At 46.8% G+C, this 21,617-nt stretch overlaps 2 protein-coding genes across 8 annotated transcripts in view; one reads left to right on the top strand and one right to left on the bottom strand.

Annotated features, from left to right (window-relative positions):
- Positions 1-15,758, top strand: part of WDR33 (WD repeat domain 33) — a 103,142-nt gene extending 87,384 nt beyond the window's left edge. For 4 of the 7 annotated variants that reach the window (XM_004032524.5, XM_055380677.2, XM_019022225.3 and 1 more), the window contains 7 exons: positions 1,362-2,450; positions 4,457-4,565; positions 7,682-8,120; positions 11,843-12,006; positions 12,117-12,209; positions 12,807-13,022; positions 15,118-15,758. In XM_004032524.5, the coding sequence (XP_004032572.2) occupies positions 1,362-2,450; positions 4,457-4,565; positions 7,682-8,120; positions 11,843-12,006; positions 12,117-12,209; positions 12,807-13,022; positions 15,118-15,347 (2,340 nt within the window). In that variant the 3' untranslated portion in view covers positions 15,348-15,758. The remainder of the gene's footprint in view (positions 1-1,361; positions 2,451-4,456; positions 4,566-7,681; positions 8,121-11,842; positions 12,007-12,116; positions 12,210-12,806; positions 13,023-15,117) is intronic. The other 3 variants (XM_055380679.2, XM_055380680.2, XM_063694747.1) reach the window with 1 other exon arrangement.
- A 193-nt stretch (positions 15,759-15,951) lies between these two features.
- On the bottom strand, positions 15,952-20,628 carry SFT2D3 (SFT2 domain containing 3). The gene has a single exon (XM_004032526.5). The coding sequence runs from the start codon at positions 20,125-20,127 to the stop codon at positions 19,480-19,482; it is 648 nt and encodes a 215-aa protein (XP_004032574.1). The 5' UTR covers positions 20,128-20,628; the 3' UTR covers positions 15,952-19,479.
- Between the last annotated feature and the right edge of the window lie 989 nt (positions 20,629-21,617).

Raw genomic sequence — 21,617 nt, 5'->3', positions numbered from 1 at the left:
CTAGAAGACTAGTTTCCAAAAGAATCCTGTTTCTTAAAATTTTTAAAAATGTGTTATTTATGTATTTTGTTTTATTTATTTTATTTTAGAGACAGAGTCATGCCCTGTCGCCCAGGCTGGAATGCAGTGGTGCGATCACGGCTTGCTACAACCTCTGCCTCCCAGGCTCAAGTGATCCTCCCACATGAAGCCTCTTGAGTGGCAGAGACCACAGGCATGCACCATCACGTCTGAGTAATTTTTTTTTTAAGTGACTTCCTTGAGTCATATCTTGGACTTTTAAAACCCAATTAGGGTCAGGCGTGGTGGCTTACACCTGTAATCCCAGCACTTTGGGAGGCCGAGGCAGACAGATCAGCTGAGATCAGGAGTTTGAGACCAGCGTGGTCAACATGGTGAAACCCCACCTCTACTGAAAATACAAAAATTAGCTGAGCATGGTGGTGCATGCCTTAGTCCCAGTGACATGGGCGGCTGAGGCAGGAAAATGGCTTGAACTCCAGAGGCAGAAGTTGCAGTGAGCCGAGATCGTACCACTGCACTCCAGCCTGTGCCACAAAGTGAGACTCTGTCTCAAAAACAACAACAACAACAATAACAACATCAAAAAACTGAATTAGTGGGGCAGTGAGTAGATCTAAGTTAAATATACATTTTTAATAGAAAAGATAAAGCCAACATAGTTTTAATTTGAATTCACCTGTTTATGGAAGAGTTTTTCCTTTTTATCTGCTCATATAGCAGGTAGCTTGTTCTTATTTTTCTTATCTATGTTAGCTACCAAGAATGATGAATTAGTGGTGAATTATTGGGCTTTCCCTGATCAAGATGGACATAAATAGTCCTGACTAGGCCAGGCACAGTGGCTCATGCCTGTAATCCCAGCACTTTGGGAGGCAAGGCGGGAGGATCAGCTGAACCCAGGAGTTTGAGATCAGCCTGGGCAATATAGCAAGACCCTATCTCTACAAATAATAATTAGCTGGGTGTGGTGGCATGTGCCTGTAGTCCCAGCTACTCCGGAGGCCAAGGTGGGAGGATCACTTGAGCCCAGGAGGGTGAGGCTGTAGTGAACCACGATCGTACCACTGCATTCCAGCTTGGGGGACAGAAAAAAAAATAAGGAAAAAAAAAATCCTTACTACTCTGTCCCAGGACTTAAAAAGAATGAGAAAGAACCTAAAACTCCTTACAGTGCTTGAGTGTTGCATGGACTCTAATTACCACTGGAGCATGAAGAGTTTGAGCAGTTTTTATGTTTATTTTGAGAGTCCCCTAACAGAATACATGATAGCAATATTGTCATCTTCAAGGGCTCTGGCCTGTTTATTCAACATGCTTTTTTCTTTCTTTCTTTCCAGCAACTTAAAATTGAAAGACTTGCACAGAAACAAGTTGAGCAAATTCAGCCTCCTCCCTCATCTGGCACCCCTCTCCTCGGACCCCAGCCTTTTCCAGGACAAGGTCCAATGTCTCAGATTCCTCAAGGTTTTCAACAGCCCCATCCATCTCAGCAGATGCCAATGAACATGGCTCAAATGGGGCCTCCAGGTCCACAGGGACAGTTTAGGCCTCCTGGACCCCAGGGACAAATGGGACCACAAGGTCCTCCACTGCATCAGGGAGGTGGGGGGCCACAAGGATTCATGGGACCACAGGGACCCCAGGGCCCGCCCCAGGGGTTGCCACGGCCTCAGGACATGCATGGGCCCCAAGGAATGCAGAGGCATCCTGGACCTCATGGCCCTTTGGGACCTCAAGGGCCACCTGGACCACAGGGTAGTTCTGGTCCTCAAGGTCATATGGGTCCTCAGGGTCCACCTGGCCCACAGGGTCACATAGGCCCCCAAGGCCCGCCTGGCCCTCAGGGTCACTTGGGCCCACAGGGGCCTCCGGGTACTCAAGGTATGCAGGGACCACCTGGTCCCAGAGGAATGCAAGGGCCTCCTCATCCTCATGGGATCCAAGGCGGACCAGGGTCTCAAGGGATCCAAGGTCCTGTGTCTCAGGGACCTCTGATGGGATTGAATCCAAGAGGAATGCAGGGGCCTCCAGGCCCCCGGGAGAACCAGGGTCCTGCTCCCCAAGGGATGATCATGGGCCACCCGCCTCAAGAGATGAGAGGACCTCACCCTCCAGGTGGACTACTGGGACACGGCCCTCAGGAAATGAGAGGTCCTCAGGAGATCCGAGGCATGCAGGGGCCTCCACCCCAAGGATCAATGCTGGGACCTCCCCAGGAATTGCGAGGGCCTCCAGGCTCACAAAGTCAGCAGGGGCCGCCCCAGGGCTCTTTAGGACCTCCACCCCAGGGTGGCATGCAAGGACCCCCCGGACCTCAGGGACAGCAGAACCCAGCAAGAGGGCCACATCCATCTCAAGGGCCAATACCATTCCAGCAACAGAAAACGCCTCTGCTAGGTGATGGGCCCCGGGCCCCCTTCAACCAGGTATTATTCATTTCCAACTTACGGGCATTAACACATTGGGAAAATGCACTCTGCACAGAAGCAATACTACTGAGTATTGTGGAAAATGGTCACAGCTGGATATAATACTTATCAAGTAGTGACAGTAGCTTAAGATACTAGCATCCTGGCTGAAGAATGAAATCATAAGAATGATGAGTTAGGTTATACTCCCATTAAGTACATCTCAGTATTCATTTTTACTTCTCACCATTTTTCTTTTTTTGGTAATAGAGTTTCTTCAGAAAAGGTCAACTCTCATTTGAGTACAGCTGATAATTGTCCCAGGGCTCCAGGAGAGCTGTGGCCCTGAGGAGGAAGCATGTTTTACATGGTGGTCGGCTCTGAGGCTGTCATGCCTCCTTTCTGGGCCCTTTACATTGCAGCCTGGTGTTCCATGGGCCTGCCAGCCACAGAATCACTTCCTGTCTGCCAACTCTACTTTTAAAAGATAGGATGGGATATTTAACTCATGAGTATACTATAGACTCTGTACCTCACTCTGTTTATTACAGTGAATAGAAATAAAGAGACTGTTATTCCAGAATTGAGCATTCTGGAAATGGTGACCCTTTGGATGAAACTCTGCTCAAGTTGTTTTCAGCTCACATATAAAAGTATTTGCAGGAAGGAGCATTTCTGTAGAAATTCTCCTTCTTTGAGGACTCTGTTTTTGTTAGCCAATTTTTATTGCTCATGCACTGAGCTCGTGCTTGAGAGATGGTGTGAGGAAAGTTCAGGTTGCTTGGGGGAGTGAATTATAAAAAGAATTGCATGAGCATAAATAGATGTAATACTGCTCAGCTATGTGCATTTTATGCTTTTCTCAAGTTCTTAGTCTGGAGGCATTATTTGGATATGAATAACTGAGTTTTGTCCCTGAAAACTCACTTTTGGTCCAGTGTGGACCAAAAGTGAGCGAGTCGGCTAATGTTGACTCCCTGAGACACTTGGAGAAAGGGGATGCTACAGATGTAGAAAGCACAGTCTGTTTTGGTTTTTCAAATACCACCACGAATCCCTAATGTAAAGATGACCATTGGGTTTCCTGAACTCAACTACTAAGCTAAAACAAATAAATTATCTACTATTCTAAAGTAGGTCTTCCAGAACCTAAAAGTGTCGTAGCCATGGAGAATCTGATGATGTCTGAGTTATTTCCAGATTTTTATTCAGCACTTCTCAGAAGTTAGGATGAATTAAATATAGGATTGCCATTCTAAATTGCCCTAAAACTTGAAGTATTATATATTTTATTAATTTACTGCTCAGTTGTATGTGTGTATAATATTATTTATTATAAGTTATTTTCCTAACTTCCTGGTAGTAAATTAACAGTTTTCATTTTGGAGGATTAAAAAAATAATGGACTTTAGCTACTGTGTTATAACTGAAATATTTATAAACATGTCAGAGTCACAAGGACATGCCTGAGTTTCTGGGATAATTCAATGAGATTTTTTATTGTACCATGTAGTAAAAGATTTTATACATGGGAAGCATGATTCTGAAATTTTAATTGACCTATAGAAATACTGGTAGAATGAGTCTGAAGATCTGATACTTTGTAAGGCATTTCAGATCTCAGAAGTTGCCTGATGAAAATCTGTGCTCTTATTTCTCATATGCTGAAATCTAAGTTGCTTCACTTTAACCAGACCAGTTACTTAAACCAGTTGTTTTAATTGGTTTAATTTAGTGCTGCTGTGTTAGAGTTTCTGACTTTCCATTGATGTTCTTTTTTGGCATTACGAGTAAAGATCTAATTTTACATAAAAGTTGTCAACAGGTTTAAAATACAGGTGCTTTAAAAAAATTATTATAGTAAAAGAAGTATCTCCTTTCTCCTGATTTAAGGACAATGTTACTGTAATCTTACTAGCTAAATATTTACTGGGTATTTTTATCTTGTCATGTTATAATACAATCACTATTTATGTAGCACAAGCCTGTGATTTCATACCCTTACTTTAAAAACATATTTTCAGGAAGGACAGAGCACAGGCCCCCCACCCCTGATACCAGGCCTAGGGCAGCAGGGAGCACAAGGTCGCATTCCCCCTCTGAACCCCGGACAAGGACCTGGCCCCAACAAAGGTAAATATCTGCTCAGCTGAATAAAAGATTATATTCTACCACCTTTGTGCACATTTTACGGTGAATAATTTTGTTGGTCAGTCATTGATAGACTGGTCATTTGAACCTCTGGGCAAAATAAGGGTGTGGTCATTGAGGTAGGAGCTTTGTCTTTGGTTGTGTTCTTAGATCTGTTTAGTAAGTCCCTCACCCCAGAAGCTGACAATGAAGGCTCCAGCAGTCGTGCCTGTGTGGCAGGCTGGCCTTGCCCATCTGTTGGCAATGTAGGTGGTTCCTGTGCTCACTGAGTGCAAGTGTATGTTTGTAGCATCCTGAAGAGATGAATTGTTTCTGCTTAAATTTTTTGACAGTGTTTTTATTATCACACCCTTGTCTTCCCAAATCCTGTCATATATTGAATTCTTTAGCTGGTTATGTAGTTGTGCACCATTTGAAAAGAAGAAAGCACTCTACCCATATGTGGCTCCTCAGGTTGTTGATATGAAAAGGAAAGAGATGAGAATCATTAGTATTTAGATGTGGGGCTATTTGGAAGTTTAGAGTTAATCCTAAGGGTTGAAGGAGAGTACGCAGGGCACCATGGCCCCTGAGATGGGTGGGACCCCCCTGTCTTGCAGAGTTGGAGCAGGAGCGTGGTGGGCAGCACGCTGTTGGGGAGAGTTGCAGGGGGCGACTCGGAGTAGATGGAGGGGAGTGAGAGGAAACACTGTGTTATGTTCAACACACACTTTCATAACGGGGAGAAACCACAACTCGGAGAATCAGGAGGACCGCAGAGATTGCCCTTCACAGAACTTTACTCTCTTAGTTTTAATTGGCTAAGCCCACAGCACTGTGTGGTGCATGTTAAGATTTTTGCCCCCATTTTATCCAATTAAGAAAAGTCCTTGTCAGCATTACAGCCCTAGGACTTTGTGAATTTATGCTCAGTCTTGAATTTATGTGTGATATTAGAGGTAAGAAAGAGATAAGGGAACTAGAGAGTGTTTATTTCTGTCCCATTGTGTGGAAGTGGTAGCAGAGGCTATACAGAAGGAACGTGGCCCACAGCGAACTAGAGAAACAAAAGGAGAGTCTTTTATCCCCCAAGTTATCACCATCAGCAAACTGAGAGCTGCCTCTCTTCCTCTCCCTGCCCTGTGTCTGTCTCCACCTCCTTCCCTCTCATCCTTGCTCTTTCCCTTTTCTCTTTATCCCCCGCCCCCTTTCTTTCTCTTCCTCCTTTCTCCTCCCAGGGACCAAAGGGAGAAGGGAGAGCCGAGAAAGTGGCCCTGCCATCCCCTACTGGAATAACCGCCGCCGCCGCCCCATCACTGGTGGCCACATCCCTTCTAATTTGTAGTGGTGGGTTTCTTTCCTTGAAGAGCAGGGTACTTTTAAACAGATAGAGGTAATGGGAGGATTAATATTCATAGGTAAGTCCAAACGGGAAATGTTTAGCTTCCTTACGCCAAAGGTCTGCTGTGTCTGAGATTACACTAAGTTCAAGCAACATCATGTCAGTGAAGAAGCCATTAGCTGCAGGAACACACTGAGAAGTGAGGGAGCCTGTCTACCAGAAGGAAATGGAGCTAGGATCTTTGCAAACTGCTGAGTAGAGAGGAGAGGACGGTTAAATGAGACAGACGGAAAAGAGCTGGAAGAGAGAGACTCCTTTATGGCACATTTTTATCCTGAGATTTCCAAGCATTTTATATATATTGCATGGTAAAGAGGAATTGAAATAGCCAAAAGAAATGAACTAAAATGAAAAGGGAGGGGCCAGGTGCAGTGGCGCATGCCTGTAATCCCAGCACTTTGGGAGGCTGACTGGGTGTATCACTTGAGGTCAGGAGTTCAAGACTAGCCTGGCCAACATGGTGAAACCCTGTCTCTACTGAAAATACAAAAATTAGCTGGGCATGGTACCTGTAATCCCAGCTACTCAGGAGGCTGAAGCAGGAGAATCGCTTGAATCCCTAAGGTGGAGGTTTCAGTGAGCTGAGATCACGCCACTTCATTCCAGCCTGGTGACAGAGTAAGCCTCTGTCTCAAAAAAAGAAAAAAAAAAAAAAAGAAAGGAAGAAAGAAAAGAAAGAAGAGGGATGCTGTTGCGGGGGAGGTGAGAATTATGGCTGGCTGGGGTACAGGAGGGGTTTGTCTTTATAGCCAGGGAAAAGCAGTAAAAGGCATGAACTGGGCTATTGGAGGAATTTCACTTTAAAAACACAGTTTTTGTTTTTAGAATCAAGAGTATCCTTTCGCTACCTACTTTTAAAAGTGTTTGATTTAAATTGTATGTTGACCAAAAATAGGTAAACATTTATAAAAGCTGCAGTAGTTCAGTAGCTGGGAAAACAGTCCCTTCCAAGTTAGGAGGTGAACTAAGTTAACCATCACACATTTAACTGGCATCTTTCCATTTTTATTCAGTACTTTCATTACAGTACGTATTTTCACATATTTTAGAAAACTTTAGTGGGATTCCAAACACTGTCTTCAAAGAATGGTGAGAATATCGTAGATGAGGAACAACATTCATAGAGAGGTGCAGAAAACCCCGACACTGAAGCCCAGCAGGGCTGTTTGGTCATCAGGCAGGTATTTGAGAGGCTGGTGATTGCATGTACCTTACAGAGGAATCAAGTGCAACAAGCTGGGGTTAGAGGAGAGATGTCATGGGTGGCAGTGGCACCCTGTTGATGGGTACAGAAGTGAATTCTTGGCGGGCTTCCTGGCCTGCAGCATTAATTTCCTCTGTTGTGTCCTCCTTGGATGTGGAGCAGGTGGCCCTAATGAAATGCCTGAAAGAATAGGGGCAGACAAAGGAAGCTCCTTCTGAAGCCCAGGAGGCTCTCTCATTTTTCCAGTGTATACTAAGAGATGGACAGATGCTGCTGATCTCATTTGAGATGAGTAATTTGCCCTAGCTAGTGGGTGATGAAGTTGAAATCTGCACCCCAAAGCTCCTATTACCCAATGCTTCAGGGACATTTGTCTCCTAACTAAGCTGAGAACCAAGGAGGGAAAACATTCTCAATAAAGAATGTATTGTGAAACATAGAGATGCTACAGATCAGACCTATGTTGGCAGGTTTCCTGGAAGACATGGTAAAAGTCAGCTTTGTTTCCTTCAGGTGACTCCCGCGGCCCTCCAAACCATCACATGGGCCCGATGTCAGAGAGGCGGCATGAGCAGAGCGGCGGGCCTGAGCATGGGCCCGAGAGGGGGCCTTTCCGGGGTGGCCAGGACTGCAGGGGTCCCCCTGATAGGCGTGGCCCTCACCCAGACTTCCCCGATGACTTCAGCAGACCAGATGACTTCCACCCTGACAAGCGCTTTGGCCACCGGTTACGTGAATTTGAGGGGCGAGGAGGACCTTTACCGCAAGAAGAGAAGTGGAGGCGAGGGGGCCCTGGGCCTCCGTTTCCCCCTGATCACAGGGAATTCAGCGAGGGGGATGGCCGGGGTGCAGCCCGAGGCCCTCCGGGGGCATGGGAAGGCCGCAGGCCCGGAGATGAACGTTTCCCCCGGGATCCCGAGGACCCACGTTTTCGAGGGCGCAGAGAAGAAAGGTGGGACAGATACTTTGTGGGCCCATTCCATCTTCAGTGGAGCTTTTTATCTGCTGTCTCCACAAAGGTCTCTTTCTTCTTTTTCTTGAGGAAAGAGAATTATATCAATTACCAGCCCTGCACTCTGTAGAGTTTGCATTTGGACGTTTAAAAAAAGTGTGCTTTTTAACCTTAGTCTTGTTTTAATCTTTGCTGTCTAGAAATCTTTTTCGTTTTGTTTATTTTTTTATATTTTGGTCCTTTTAAAGAGATGGGAGGATCAGTATACTACAAGACTTGCTGGGATCTGACTTAAAATTTCCAGGTTCTTCTTGATTAGAATAAGGAAATATGAGGCAGCTACCTAGATTGGAAATAAAGGGGTTGTGAAATAGATACAATTTTTGTGTAATTGCCCAATAATCTTAACAAACTTAAACTGAAAAACAATCTTCCTGTTAAACTTAGATCAGGCTTGAACACTCATCTCAGCATTCTTGGGGAGTTTAAGGAACAGAAGAAATGTGGAGAAAGAAACATGAATTAGCCCAGGACCAGTGGCTCACGCCTGTAATCCCAGCACTTTGGGTGGCTGAGGCAGGAGGATCGCTTGAGGCCAGGAATTGAAGAACAGCCTGAGCAACATAGTGTAACTCCATCTCTACAAAAAAAATTTTAAAATTAGCTGGGTTTGGTGGTGCACGCCTGTAGTCCTAGCTACTCAGGAAGCTGAGGTGGGAGGATCAGCTGAGGCCAGGAGGCTGCAGTGAGTTATGATTATGCCATTGCACTTCAGCCTGGGCTACAGAGCAAGACCCTGTCTCTTAAAAGAAAAACAAAACAAAACAAAAAAACACCAGGAAATAGTAAAATCTCAAGTGAGACTCAGAATAATTAAAGATGATGATAATTGAGTATTTTGTATCAGATGTTGTTACCTCATTTAAATTGAGGAATTTGTTTTAATTTAGGAAATTAACTCATTTTATTTAAAGAATTTGTGAGATAGGTGCGACTGTCAGCATCTTATGCTGATTCAGACAGAATAAGAGCAGTGTCTTGACTTTCCGAGGTCTGGCAGGTGGTAGGTGTCAGAGCTGGGCTTCAGGCCCATGCTGTTCAGCACTTCAGCTTTTACTATAGTCTCTGATTACTCCTTAGCCATCCGTGTCCTTTCATCCCATTTCTTTTTTTTTTTTTTTTTTTTCTTGAGACGGAGTCTTGCTCTGTTGCCAGGCTGGAGTGCAGTGGCACGATCTCGGCTCACTGCAGCCTCCACCTTCCAGGTTCAAGTGATTCTCCTGTCTCAGCCTCCTGAGGAGCTGGGATACAGGCTCACACCACCTTGCCTGGCTAATTTTTGTATTTTTAGTAGAGATGAGGTTTCACCATGTTGGCCAGGCTCGTCTTGAACTCCTGACCTCAAGTGATCCACGTTCTTCAGCCCCCCCCAGAGTGTAGGGATTATAGGCGTGAGCCACTGCGCCTGGTCCTTTCATTCCATTTCTTACTCTTCTTGTGAATAGATGGTTAAGGCCGGGCACAGTGGCTCACGCTTGTAATCCCAGCACTTTGGGAGGCCGAGGTGGGTGTATCATGAGGTCAGGAGTTTGAGACCAGCCTGGCCAACATGGTGAAACCCTGTCTCTACTAAAGATATAAAAAATTAGCCGGGCATGGTGGTGCATGCCTGTAATCCCAGCTACTCGGAAGACTGAGGCAGGAGAATCGTCTGAACCTGGGAGGCAGAGATAGCAGTGAGCCAAGATTGCACCACTGCACTCCAGCCTGGGTGACAGGGCGAGACTCTGTCTCAAATTAAAAAAAAAAAAAATATATATATATATATCTGTATATGTGGTTGAGTTAGGGTTGGCCAGCCCACCCTCAGGGGTGGTGAGAAAAGCATGGCTGATGACAGGCTCAGAAGCATGACATAGTGGGGGCTAAGGAAGCAATTGTTTTGGGGGAGGGGAGATAGGGAGGTTAAAAATAAAGACGTAAGGGCTCCCAGTGTTTTTAAGACCCTCTCTTAATGATATCCAAGCATTACCTTTGACATGGCTTTTTATGACTAGAAGAGCTTTACATCTGCGTAATGTTCACTGACTTGTTGAATCTCTGCATCTTGTGCAAAATGTTACATTTTACCTTGTCTTTTTTTTTTTTTTTTTGAGAGGGAGTCTTGCTTTGTTGCTCAGGCTGGAGTGCAGTGGCATGATCTCGGCTCACTGCAGCCTCCACCTCCTGGGTTCAAGCGATTCTTGTGCTTCAGCCTCCCGAGTAGCTGGGATTACAGGCACGTGCCACCACGCCCAGCTAATTTTTGTATTTTTAGTAAAGATGGGGTTTAGCCATGTTGGCCAGGCTGGTCTCGAACTCCTGGCCTCAAGTGATCTGCCTGCCTCGGCCTCCCAAAGTGCTGGGATTACAGGTGTGAGCCACCGTGCCCGGCCATCCTGTCTTGATTTGTATTGTGTTTCATCTGTCAGTGCAGACCCACAGCCTAGGCTGGTGTGTGAGAGTGTAAAGGTATTGTGATTATATAGGAGAAAGTTCTTGTTCTTAGAAGAAATGTACTGAAGGATTTAGGGGTAAAGCTCGTGTTGGCAACTGGTTTTCAAATGGTTTAGAAAACATGTTTGTGAGTAGCTGGACGGAGAAGATAAAGCACGTGTGGCAAAATATTAAGAAGGGATTGATCTGGGTGGAGGATCTGGGATGTTCGTTGTACTGTTCTTTCAGCTTTACTGTAAGTTTGAAAATCTTCCAAGTAGAAGATTAGGGTAAAGGCAATGGAATGGAAACCCGAGGAAGAGCAGAGGCCTGGCCTGGGAGGAGGCCATGCAGCTCATGCAGAGGGGCCCTGCAGGGTGGTGCCACCGCCTCTCAGTGAGCGCTGCCAGAAGGTCACTTTCTCTTCTTTCACACAGACCTCCTGGTACCCTCTCCGCCTCAGCAATACTCCCAGTCAGTGTAGTCTCCTAGCTCCAAAATTCCTGAGAGAAGGGGAAGCTGTTCACTAAGCAGGGCTCCAGACTGCCATCTAGCCAGTGGATCGCTGCCTGTAAGCCAGATGCTGACCTGTGTGCCCATCAGCTGTGGACTGGGGCCATGAGTGCCACTCGTGGTCACGGAGGCCTGCCCCTGGGTGGAGGCTGTGGGCTGGGGCAGATGGCAGAGCCCCTACCTATAGACAGGTCCAGTATGGTTGGCAGACACGATCTGTGCCCTCATTTTTCTGATTATATTGTCATAAATGTTCATCATACAAATGTAGATGATAATGATAAGTATTTGTGAGGCAGTGATACAGAACCTGGGCCGAGGGTCAAGACTGGCTGAGTTCAGATCACCAGCACTTACTCTGTGTCCTTGAATAAATGACGTCAGCAATCTGGGCCTCAGTGTTCTCATCAATGGAGCTGCTGATAATACCAGCTTCATATGGTGGCTGTGAAAATGAAATGAATGAAATGAAGTAATACTTGTATATACCTAAAAGCCTAAAAGAAGCTTAAAGTAACTCCACACTCTGGTGTGTTTCCTTCTGGTCTGTTTTTGCCTCTGATAGTATTAATAGGATTATATAATGTATCCTTTCAAAAATATATAGTTTTATTTTGTTTTCCTCCCAATTAACATTGTATCATGCTTTCTCATATCATATGCTTCTTTGAAACATGAACTTAGAGTGGCAAGGTGTTCTCTGAGATGGACATTCTGCTGTTTTCTCTTTACAGTTTCAGAAGAGGAGCCCCGCCGAGGCATGAGGGCCGTGCTCCCCCCAGAGGAAGGGATGGTTTTCCTGGTCCTGAAGACTTTGGTCCAGAGGAGAATTTTGATGCTTCTGAGGAAGCAGCCCGAGGACGAGATCTCAGAGGTCGAGGTCGGGGTACCCCACGAGGTGAGCGAGTTACTAAAGACACCTGGTCTGGAAGGATAGGGTGCAGAATACACTGGTTGTGAATACACCAGGAACAGTCTGAGTGCAGCATTGTTTGCTCTGTTGTGTAGGAGGAAGGAAGGGTTTACTTCCCACTCCTGACGAGTTCCCTCGCTTTGAAGGAGGGCGGAAGCCAGATTCCTGGGATGGAAACAGAGAGCCTGGTAAGGAAAAGAACCGCTTGTTGGGTAACTCTAGACTGCAGTTCACAAAGTGAGTTCTGAGGGCCCTCTCTGGGGTGCACCGGGTCTCCTCTTTCCAGCTCATGTCTCCCGGGGAGCTGGGCTGTCTCCTGTCCTGCAGCCGCAGCACTTGATCTCAGCAGGTGGAATGCAGAGCAGAGGAATCCGCCAGACATTACAGGGATCTATCTGAGTATAAAACGGGACTGCTCTTTCCACTAAATTGTTTTTGGAGAATAAAGTTAAGTGAATTAAAATTTTCCCAGTCTCAGTTGCTAATATGGTAAATATTCGTAGTTACAACCGTCATTAACAAAATCTCTTAGGATTCCTCAGTAATTTGAGACTGTAAAGACGTCTTGATACTACAATGCCTGAGAACGAGTTCTCTGGATCTTACCTGCCCCTCTTACATGAGGAGGCACCCTGATGTCTGGATGGCTTACCCTTTGGCCTGTGGCGGGCATTCAGCATGAGTGAACGGTGGCTCTCGAGTTGCTCCTTACTCTCACAGTGTCATTCCCATCTACCTCTGGTCACACTGTGCTTTCCTGTAAGGAGATTTGTTTCTTGTTTCAGGGCCAGGTCATGAACATTTTCGTGATACTCCCCGCCCTGATCATCCCCCTCACGACGGTCATTCCCCAGCCAGCAGAGAACGCTCCTCTTCTCTCCAAGGCATGGACATGGCATCCCTACCTCCCCGAAAGCGCCCCTGGCATGATGGCCCAGGCACTTCTGAGCACAGAGAGATGGAGGCCCCAGGAGGCCCTTCTGAAGACCGAGGAGGCAAAGGTAAGAGCAGGCCAGTGGTTATGGTTCCAGGAGATGCAGGGGCCGATGGAGGCCTTGCCTGCATCTGCTGCACATGCCCTTGCAGCCTGGGCTGTGCAGAGGCACATGCTCCTAAATGTGGTGCCAGTGCCACACGAGCTGTCATCTGGTGGACTGCAACTCGGCCCTGCACAGGACTCCACTTGCCTCCGGGAATCCCTGTTTGCTTGAGGTTTTCATTTCAGCCCTCTGCCAAGATGCCCCAGTGCTCTCTGCTCGGCTTGCTGTCTGGGAGCCCTGCTCTCCTTGGCAGTCTGCCCTCCACAAGGCTGCTTGGAACCCTCAAGGGCTCTCAGTGGGAGGGGAAGAGTTGTCCTCTCCTGGGTGGTCTGTTGGTTTTTTTAGCCTGGGTCTAGAGGAACACTGCTTGTGCTCAAAGTCACAGAGACTTTGGGAAACATGGTCTATGGGCAGTGTTTCCAGGGGCACAGTAGATTATCTCCTCAACTGTTTTATAGGCAGCACTAACTTTAGCCAGGAGTAGTCGCCTCTGAAGGCTGACTATACAACTCTGGTTGCAAGGCAGCGGGGGAGGTGCATAGGTGGTGTGGCTCGGAAGCTTCTGGGAAGGCTGCTCCCCGCATGCCCCAGCTTGTGCTCTGCTCCTGAAGTTGGCCTGTCTGTATGGACGGTCCTTCCAGTACAGAGTTCTGCCATTTGGTCTTTTTGGGTTTTTTTCTGTCGCCCAGGCTGGAGTGCAGTGGTGTGATCTTGGCTTACTGCAAGCAACCCCCGCCTCCCAGGTTCAAGCGATTCTTGTGCCTCAGTCTCCCCAGTAGCTGGAACTACAGGTGTGCGCCACCATGCTTTTGTGTTTTTAGAGAGATGGGCTTTTGCCATGTTGGCTAGGCTGGTCTCGAACTCCTGGCCTCAAGTGATCCACCTGCCTTGGCCTCTCATGAGCCACCGTGCCTGGCCTGCCATTTGGTCTTGATAGTTGTTTGTCTCAACAAAACCCTCAGAAATTACCTTATGTATCATCAATAGATCACCCTGCATAAACACATTGTACTACTAGCCAGTGTGCTGTGACCTTGGCTGACTTTCTTGGGCACTCGGCACACCATTATTAGGTCCCTCTGGTCAAGGACATGCAGTTAGCATGGGAATGACGTAGTAGTTGACACTCCGCCCAGGTGCCTCAGGTGGGTTGAAGCTGCACTTTCTAAGAAAAGAAGCCAAGATTGTTCCTTTCGCTGGCTCTCCTAACTTCATCTCAGCTAGATTCATATTCTATCACAAAATATAAGACAGCAGAGAGTTTGCAGTCGTCTTCTGAGAGTGCATTATGGGAGATGTGACCAAATCCTATCATTTCCTGAGGAAAAAAATCTTACAAGATAGAATTTTTTTTCCTTTTCCTTTTTTTTTTTTTTTTTTAAATATATTCTCAAGCTGCAACAGAATGAAAGAATTTTAATAGTACCTAAACATTTGTGTGTACTAGTCTGAAGCAGGTTAAGCTGTGCCTCGGTGATAGAACCTGAAAGCCAGTGTTTTGTGGGGTTTTTGGGTTTTTGTGCTTTTCTTTTGTTTTTTCAAGAAATACTTTATTTTACTAATTATGAAAAGGAAGCCAAAAGTGCCACATGTCATGGGACAGTCCCAGTGAACACTTGTCCTAGTTGGAGCACTCTTTATTAACATTAGCAGTGTGTACTTCCAAAGTTAAGTCAGTGTATTCAAACCTTCCCTCAATATACCCTGGTGGCTGGGAGCAGGCAGATACACTCCCATGGCCTGGGACATGGCCCAGTGTGGCCCGGGTCTCCCTGAAGGTGCTCCTTGCTCATCTCTTGGCTTCCTGTCGTCTGTCACACAGCCCTGGGGGCATGGATCTGGCTGATGCTGAGGCCCATGGCCATGAGCCAGGAAGGGGGAGGCAGGGTCAGGAAAGGGTAGAGGCACACCTCTCACTACGCTGAATACCACTGCCAGTCTCCCTGGCACCCACCAGAACTGGTCCATTGTCATCAGAGAGTAAAGTTTGTACTGGGAGTTACTGACAAACAGTTGCTAATACAAAAAGTCCCATGTGAAATTTTCTTTGTTTCAGGCCGAGGAGGCCCAGGACCTGCTCAGAGAGTGCCCAAATCTGGGCGTTCCAGCTCCTTAGACGGAGAGCACCACGATGGATACCACAGAGATGAACCTTTTGGGGGCCCTCCAGGCAGTGGCACCCCTTCTCGAGGGGGCCGGAGTGGCAGTAACTGGGGTAGAGGGAGTAACATGAACTCTGGCCCGCCGAGGCGAGGAGCTTCACGGGGTGGTGGAAGGGGTCGGTAGAAGCTGGAACTGAGTACCCTGAGGCCTCTCTGGACAGTATTTAAGAACTTCTTGTGGACTTACCAAGAGAAACAAAAGGAAGCCTGCACCGTTGTAGCCCTGAACTCTTTTCTGGGCACCTGAATCCCAGGAACCCTCAATGAGGTCTTCAAGATGAAGAGACTGCTGCCAGCTACCAGCCCGGCTGGCCCTGTCCTGTCCACCCTCATTGCCCCAACTCCCATGTTGTTTTGTGAAGATAAAAGCTGGGATCTTTTTTTTTTTTTTAAGTCTCACAAGACATGGGGCATCTCCACAAATTTAAGTTCCTGTCCATTTGGAAATTTGTTTCTATGTGTACAGTTTGTCAGAGAAAAACATAAAGTTTTTGTATGAATACAGAATGTGATTTACGCAAGAATTGACAGAAAACTAGTTGTGAAGTGCTTGCCTTAAGGAAACCTTTGGTTTCCATCGCATCCCATCTGCCAAGGAATGCACGGTTGTTACTGATGTTCATGAGCATATTAACCACTAGGTTATCTAAATTAATCTCAGCTGTGAACTTTGTGTTTTTCAACACATTGTCACACCATTTTTGTGATGATAGAAAAATACTTGAAAATTATTCTAATGTAGTTTGTAGTAGGTTCAAATTTTTATTCAGACATGCTCTGACAGATGGAAAATTGTACTCTGAAGAGAAAATGCAATCTTCTGGCTGTCCAACAAGGGAGCTTCCCCTTGGAAGCATCTCCTAAGAATCACAGTCTAGGTTTGAATCGCCTTGTTATGATGAGGAGAGGAACTTGATGTTAGTCAGAAATAAAGTCACATGCCCTTTAGATAACTTGAAATCACACATGGAGTTGATAAGGAATGGACCAAAATAGGTCCTCAAACAATTTTGCAACACTTAATTAAGTTTTCCTCTCTTCCTCTTCCATACTATGTGGAAATACCAGTGTTACGGCAGGGCGTACTTCTAACTCACAGTAAGCCAGATAGATCTTGTCCATGGCAAATTCCTTGTTTGAAATAAACATACCATTTAGCCCAGTTTGGATTGGAAGCCAAAAATTCAGTTTGTTATATACCCCATGATACTTTCTATACTGACCTTTATTTTGGTTTTACATGGAAGCTTTTATTAAAAGGACTGTCCTATGGCCACCTTAACATTTCATTACATTGGCAGCTTCAGTTTTGGCATCAGTCAAATTTATTTGGCAAATTTAGTGGTGCTGGAAGTTTCTTTTTTTCTTTTCCTTTTTTGACAGAGTCTTGCTCTGTCACCCAGCCAGGAGTGCAGTGGTGCAATCACGGCTCACTTCAGCTTTGACCCTGCCTCAGCCTCCCTAGTAGCTAGGACTACAGGCATACGCCACCATGCCCAGCTAATTTTTTGTGTGTGTGTTTTTTGTAGAGATGGAGTTTCACCACTTTGTCTATGCTGGTTTCAAACTCCCGGGCTCAAGCGGTCCACTTGCTGTGGCCTCCCAAAGTGCTGGGATTGCAGATCTGAGCCACAGTACCTGGCCGCTGGTGCTGGAAGTTTCAATGGTTGCTTAGAAGAGGCATACTGATATAGTTTAACAGGATATGAAAATTTAACTGGTTCTCTATGAATGTAAAAAACAGCAAAAGCTAATTGATTTCTGTGGAATAAGAAAATGTCAGCCATATACACTGCTTTTCAGTGTTAGAATCTGGAGACTATTTTTTTTTTTAACTTTGAAATTACAGCTTATTTAATCAGCGCTCCACCATAAACATGCTATTAGGAGGCTCAAGATTGCTTTAGGTTATGGGTATTTCTTCACTCACCCCCAACAGGTATAGCTTAAAGAGAGAGAAACTGTAATCAAATTTCATGAAGCTAAAACCGGATCCAGAGACCAAACCCATATGAAGATTAGACTTTTTTTTTCCTGAGATTCTAGTGGAAAAATTTTCATTATTTTGGGCTTTAACTTTAGAAACATAGTATCTCAGTAAGCAGATAACCAGATCACATTTAAAAATTTTCATTTTACCTTTAAGCTCTACTGGACTTGACAGATCACATTTTGAGAGTGAATTCATTTAAACAATAAACCTCTACATTATACTTATTAAATATAGCATTTAAAAACATCACTGTCAGCATACATACTAGATGTTGTGATTTGAAGCTTACAAAAACTAGATTTTCAATGTCTGATTTCAGAAAAAATTTTTGAGACAAGGTCTCGCTGTTGCCTAGGCTGTGGTGCAGTGGTGCGATCACAGTTCACTGCAGCCTCAACCTCCTGGGCTCAAGTGATCTTCCCACCTCAGCCCCACCCCAAGTAGCTGGGATCACAGTTGTGTGCCACCACATCTGGCAAATTTTTTAAAGATTTTCTGTGGAGATGGGGTTTAACTATGTTGCCCAGGCTGGTCTTGAACTCCTGGCCTCAAGCGATCCTTCCACCTTGGCCTCCCAAAATGCTGGGATTACAGGTGTGAGCCACCAGCTGAGAAATGTTTAATTTTTAAGTTTTTATTTAAGAAATAAACATTGTAAAACATTATAAAACCCCCAACTATTGCAAGTTCTAGAGAAATTTAAAACTAGAACAGAAATTTAGGGGACTAGAAAGAGCAGCCAATGGCACAAGTCTTTACAATTAAAAAAATAAATCATTCTGAAAATACTGCATTTGCTCTCTCACAAGCAGCCTCCTGAGGTAGGTAACCTTGTTTACTGATGGGGAACAAGGCAGTGTTCTTTACCAAATCTCAGGGCAGGTAGCCTGCAAGCCTACAGTGTGGATGTTGGCCACTTGTGTCACTTCTTGGGACAGGGCTTAGGGACCTGACTTAGGAACATAAATTTTGGGGTTGGAGGAAGCAGCAGTGCTCTACTGCGGCACGACAGACACCCTGTTAAGGCAACACTGGGATCCAGCTCAGGAAAAGCATTATTTTCAAATTGTGCAAGCCAATGCACAAAGAAGTGGTCCTCAACCTTGGGGAACGTAGAATCACTTGGGGAGCTTTAAAAAGGTCCTGATGTCTGGGTCCTACTTCCCAGGTTCTGACTGCATTGATCTGAGGTGTGGCTCTTCAAGTAACTGATGTGCAGTCAAGCGCGAGAACCACTAGCACACAATGTTTAAATTCTAAATATATTTTACTTCCTAGTGTATTGCTACTGACAAAACGTAGTTTTCTGGACTCATCAGAATGTTAGGCTCATACCTTCTGGCAATAAATTAAGGTAGTTAAAAGTAACTGCTGAACCTAAAATGAATGCAGCAGCAATTAGATATAAAAAAATCTTAAGATCAGCCTGCAAATTGTAAACTAGTTTACAAAGCAGACTATACAATGAGGAATAATTCGAGCTTGTAGAAATCCATGGTTTCCACCAGATACAGGTATTCCGGATCTAGAATTATCTTCTATTTGCAGGATTTCCGCAGAGACCGTTAAGCATCTACGCGCCCCTTCCTGGATCCCATGCTGCTTGGGGCAGGAAATTTCTTTTGGTCCGTCGCTTTCGTCGTGAAATACACAACTAATTTTCCTTTCATGTTATAAGGCACCATATTTATGATTTTGTTAACTGAAGAAAAAACCCGAGATAAACCATCTTAAGCACTTTTAAAAGTCCAGTGGCTGAATTCGGTGTTTAATCTGATACCCTTCTGGATTCGCTGACACTGGAGAGAATAATTTCCAAGTCTTAGTATAGCCAAAACAAAAAACTACCGTCGCTAAGCTACATCTACCACTGGATTTTAAAATGACAAAACAGCCTGAGAAAAATCACAAGAGCAGCTAACTCGAAGACAAATCCTTTTTCTTTACTCAGCCGAACCTAAGACCACAGTTACTTCGAAAGCAACTTCTAATAACCGTCTCACATCCTGTCACCAGTTCAATGACAAAATCTCAGTTTTCAGAGCGTGTGCCAAGTACAGCACAAAAAGCTGACATCGAGGAGCTCCCAACGCTGCTGTCGCCTCCGCTGGCAGCAGCCGCTCCCGGATTAGACTCGCAGGCTGTTGCGGCAGGGCCTTCGCCACGGGCGTCGGTACAGCGGCGTGCAGTCCTCGGCTCGGCCGGCGCGGTCTCCGACGGCGCTGGCTCCGCGTACTTCCCCAGCGGCGAGGGCGCGAGGTCCTCACACGGGCAGCACCTTGGCGAGGCCGGCGCCGCGGCCCAGGCGACCCAGTGCGAGGCGCAGCGCGGTGCCGCCGCCCCAGGGCAGCAGCCCAACCAGCGCGGCCAGCAGCGCGGCCACCTGCGCGCCCGCGCCCAGCACCGTGAGCAGCGTGCTGCGAAGGCCCAGCGCGGCGAACAGCGTGGCGCCCAGCGCTGCCATGTAGAGCAGCGCGGGCCGGGACGGCGCTTCTTCGCAGCGCAGCAGGCGCCCGCACGCCGCGCCGCCCCGCAGCAGCGCGCTTCCCGCCAACGCCAGCGCCGAGCCCAGTGACCAGAGCAGCGCGAACTTGCGCGCGCGCAGCAGCAACACCGGTGCGTAGAGCGCGGCTAGGCCGAAACACAGTGCAGCCAGCAGCAGGCACCCGCCGCCCGCCGCCAGCCGCTGCCCGCGCGTCACGCTCGGGAGGCACGCCAGGCTGGCCGCTGCCGACTCCGCGGGGCTCCGCGCCCACGTCCAGCGCAGGCCCGCGCGGCCCAGCCACTCCCCCGCCGGCCCGTCCCCGGGCTCCTCCGCCTTCTCCGCGGCGAGCAGCGGCTCCGCGGCCGCTGGGCCGCCAGCTTTCCCCTGCGCCAGGTACTCCTGCAGCTGGCGGTGGAGGTCCGCCATCTTGGACAAGGCGGCGGCAGAAAGGAAAAGCTGCGGCTCACTTCCGGCCCTCCGCTGAAGCGGCTCGGTCTTCGGGCGGCAATTGGTCGGCGACGGCGAAAGGGGCAGGGCCTGCGGCGCTCGCGGAAGTGCCGCGGTGCCTGCTCTGCGGACTTTTGTGGTGTCCCCGAGTACCGTGGTCGCAGGTGCTGCCTGTCCGCTTGCAGTCGCCCTCCCAGCGCCTGACCCTCTTCCTTGTTCGGAGTAGGCGCCCTTGCGGTCTGGCTAAGTCCTGCCAGCATTAATAGTTGGAAGGCAAGGGTGGGTGTGGTTCTAAAGGGGCACAAGAAGTGACCCTTTTGCTGATGGAAATGTCTTATGGCCTCACTGCGTCTACCGTGGCGGTGATACTGTGCTAGTTTTGCAACATGGAGGAATGGGTAAAGGGTACACAGAATCTCTCTTGTTTCTTACAAATGAACACAAACAGTGATCTCAAAATAAAAATTTAATTTTTAAAAAAGTTCAGACCTGTGTAACTCAGGTGGGTTTTTTTGGGAAAGTTGCGTTCTGATTAGTTACCTCACTTGTAGTAATAGTGACCATCCTGATCATTTACCATGGGGTTGATAAAGGAAGGGTTGACACCCAGCACCCTCAACCTGCTTCTCTATTCTGTTCTCAGTTTCGGCCACAGGCCTGGCAACATCCTTGACTCCTTCGCGCCCCTTGTCCAAGACTCGGTGCTGCTGTCCCATGTGTTTGGTGTCACTCTCGTGCTCTGGACAGCGCCACGCCCAGGTGTCCTGACTCATCGTCACATCACTCTGACAAGCTGGCTCGCACGCAGGTCAATCCCGATCTGTTCCCAGGCCGCACCCACGTGCCCTGCTGTTTCTCAGAGCCTCCTAGAGGGTGTTTGCTTGTGGTTCCTCTCACAGGTCAAATTCCTCCAGATTCTTCCAGCTGCCTCCACAGCTCCCCTCACCACCTTGGCTTTCCCTGGGTGGCCCTGTGTCCTTTGTACTCTGCCCTAGGTGGATGTAAGGTTAACGGCTTCCTGCTGTTTGGCTTCTCAGCCTTTCCATCCCCTGTGTGTAACTAATCTCCCCCATTAAGTTCCTTTTAATGCTTTCTGTTTTCTTGGTTGGATCCTGACAGATGCAATTCTTTTTCAAAATACATTCTGACTTGTTATCTCACTTGATAATAATAGTGACCAGCCTGATCACTTAGCATGGGCTAAACCATTAGGATGGCTACGATCAAAACAAAAAACAAACAAAAACACACCAGAAAGTTACAAGTGCTGTCAAGGATGTGGAGAAACTAGAAGCTTTGTGCACCGTTGGTGGGAATGTAAAATGCTATATCCGCTGTGGAAAACAGTATGGAAGTTACTATAAAAAAATATATATATATATACACACACACACAGACACATATAAACGTATATACACACATATTTGTATACAGTTATGTGTGTATGTGTGTATATAATTACAATCCAA

Source organism: Gorilla gorilla, chromosome 11 (assembly GCF_029281585.2).
Source record: "Gorilla gorilla gorilla isolate KB3781 chromosome 11, NHGRI_mGorGor1-v2.1_pri, whole genome shotgun sequence".
NCBI classification, from domain to species: domain Eukaryota; kingdom Metazoa; phylum Chordata; class Mammalia; order Primates; family Hominidae; genus Gorilla; species Gorilla gorilla.
The sequence above is the reverse complement of the archived record's forward strand: the minus strand, read 5'-3'. Positions and strand labels throughout refer to the sequence as shown.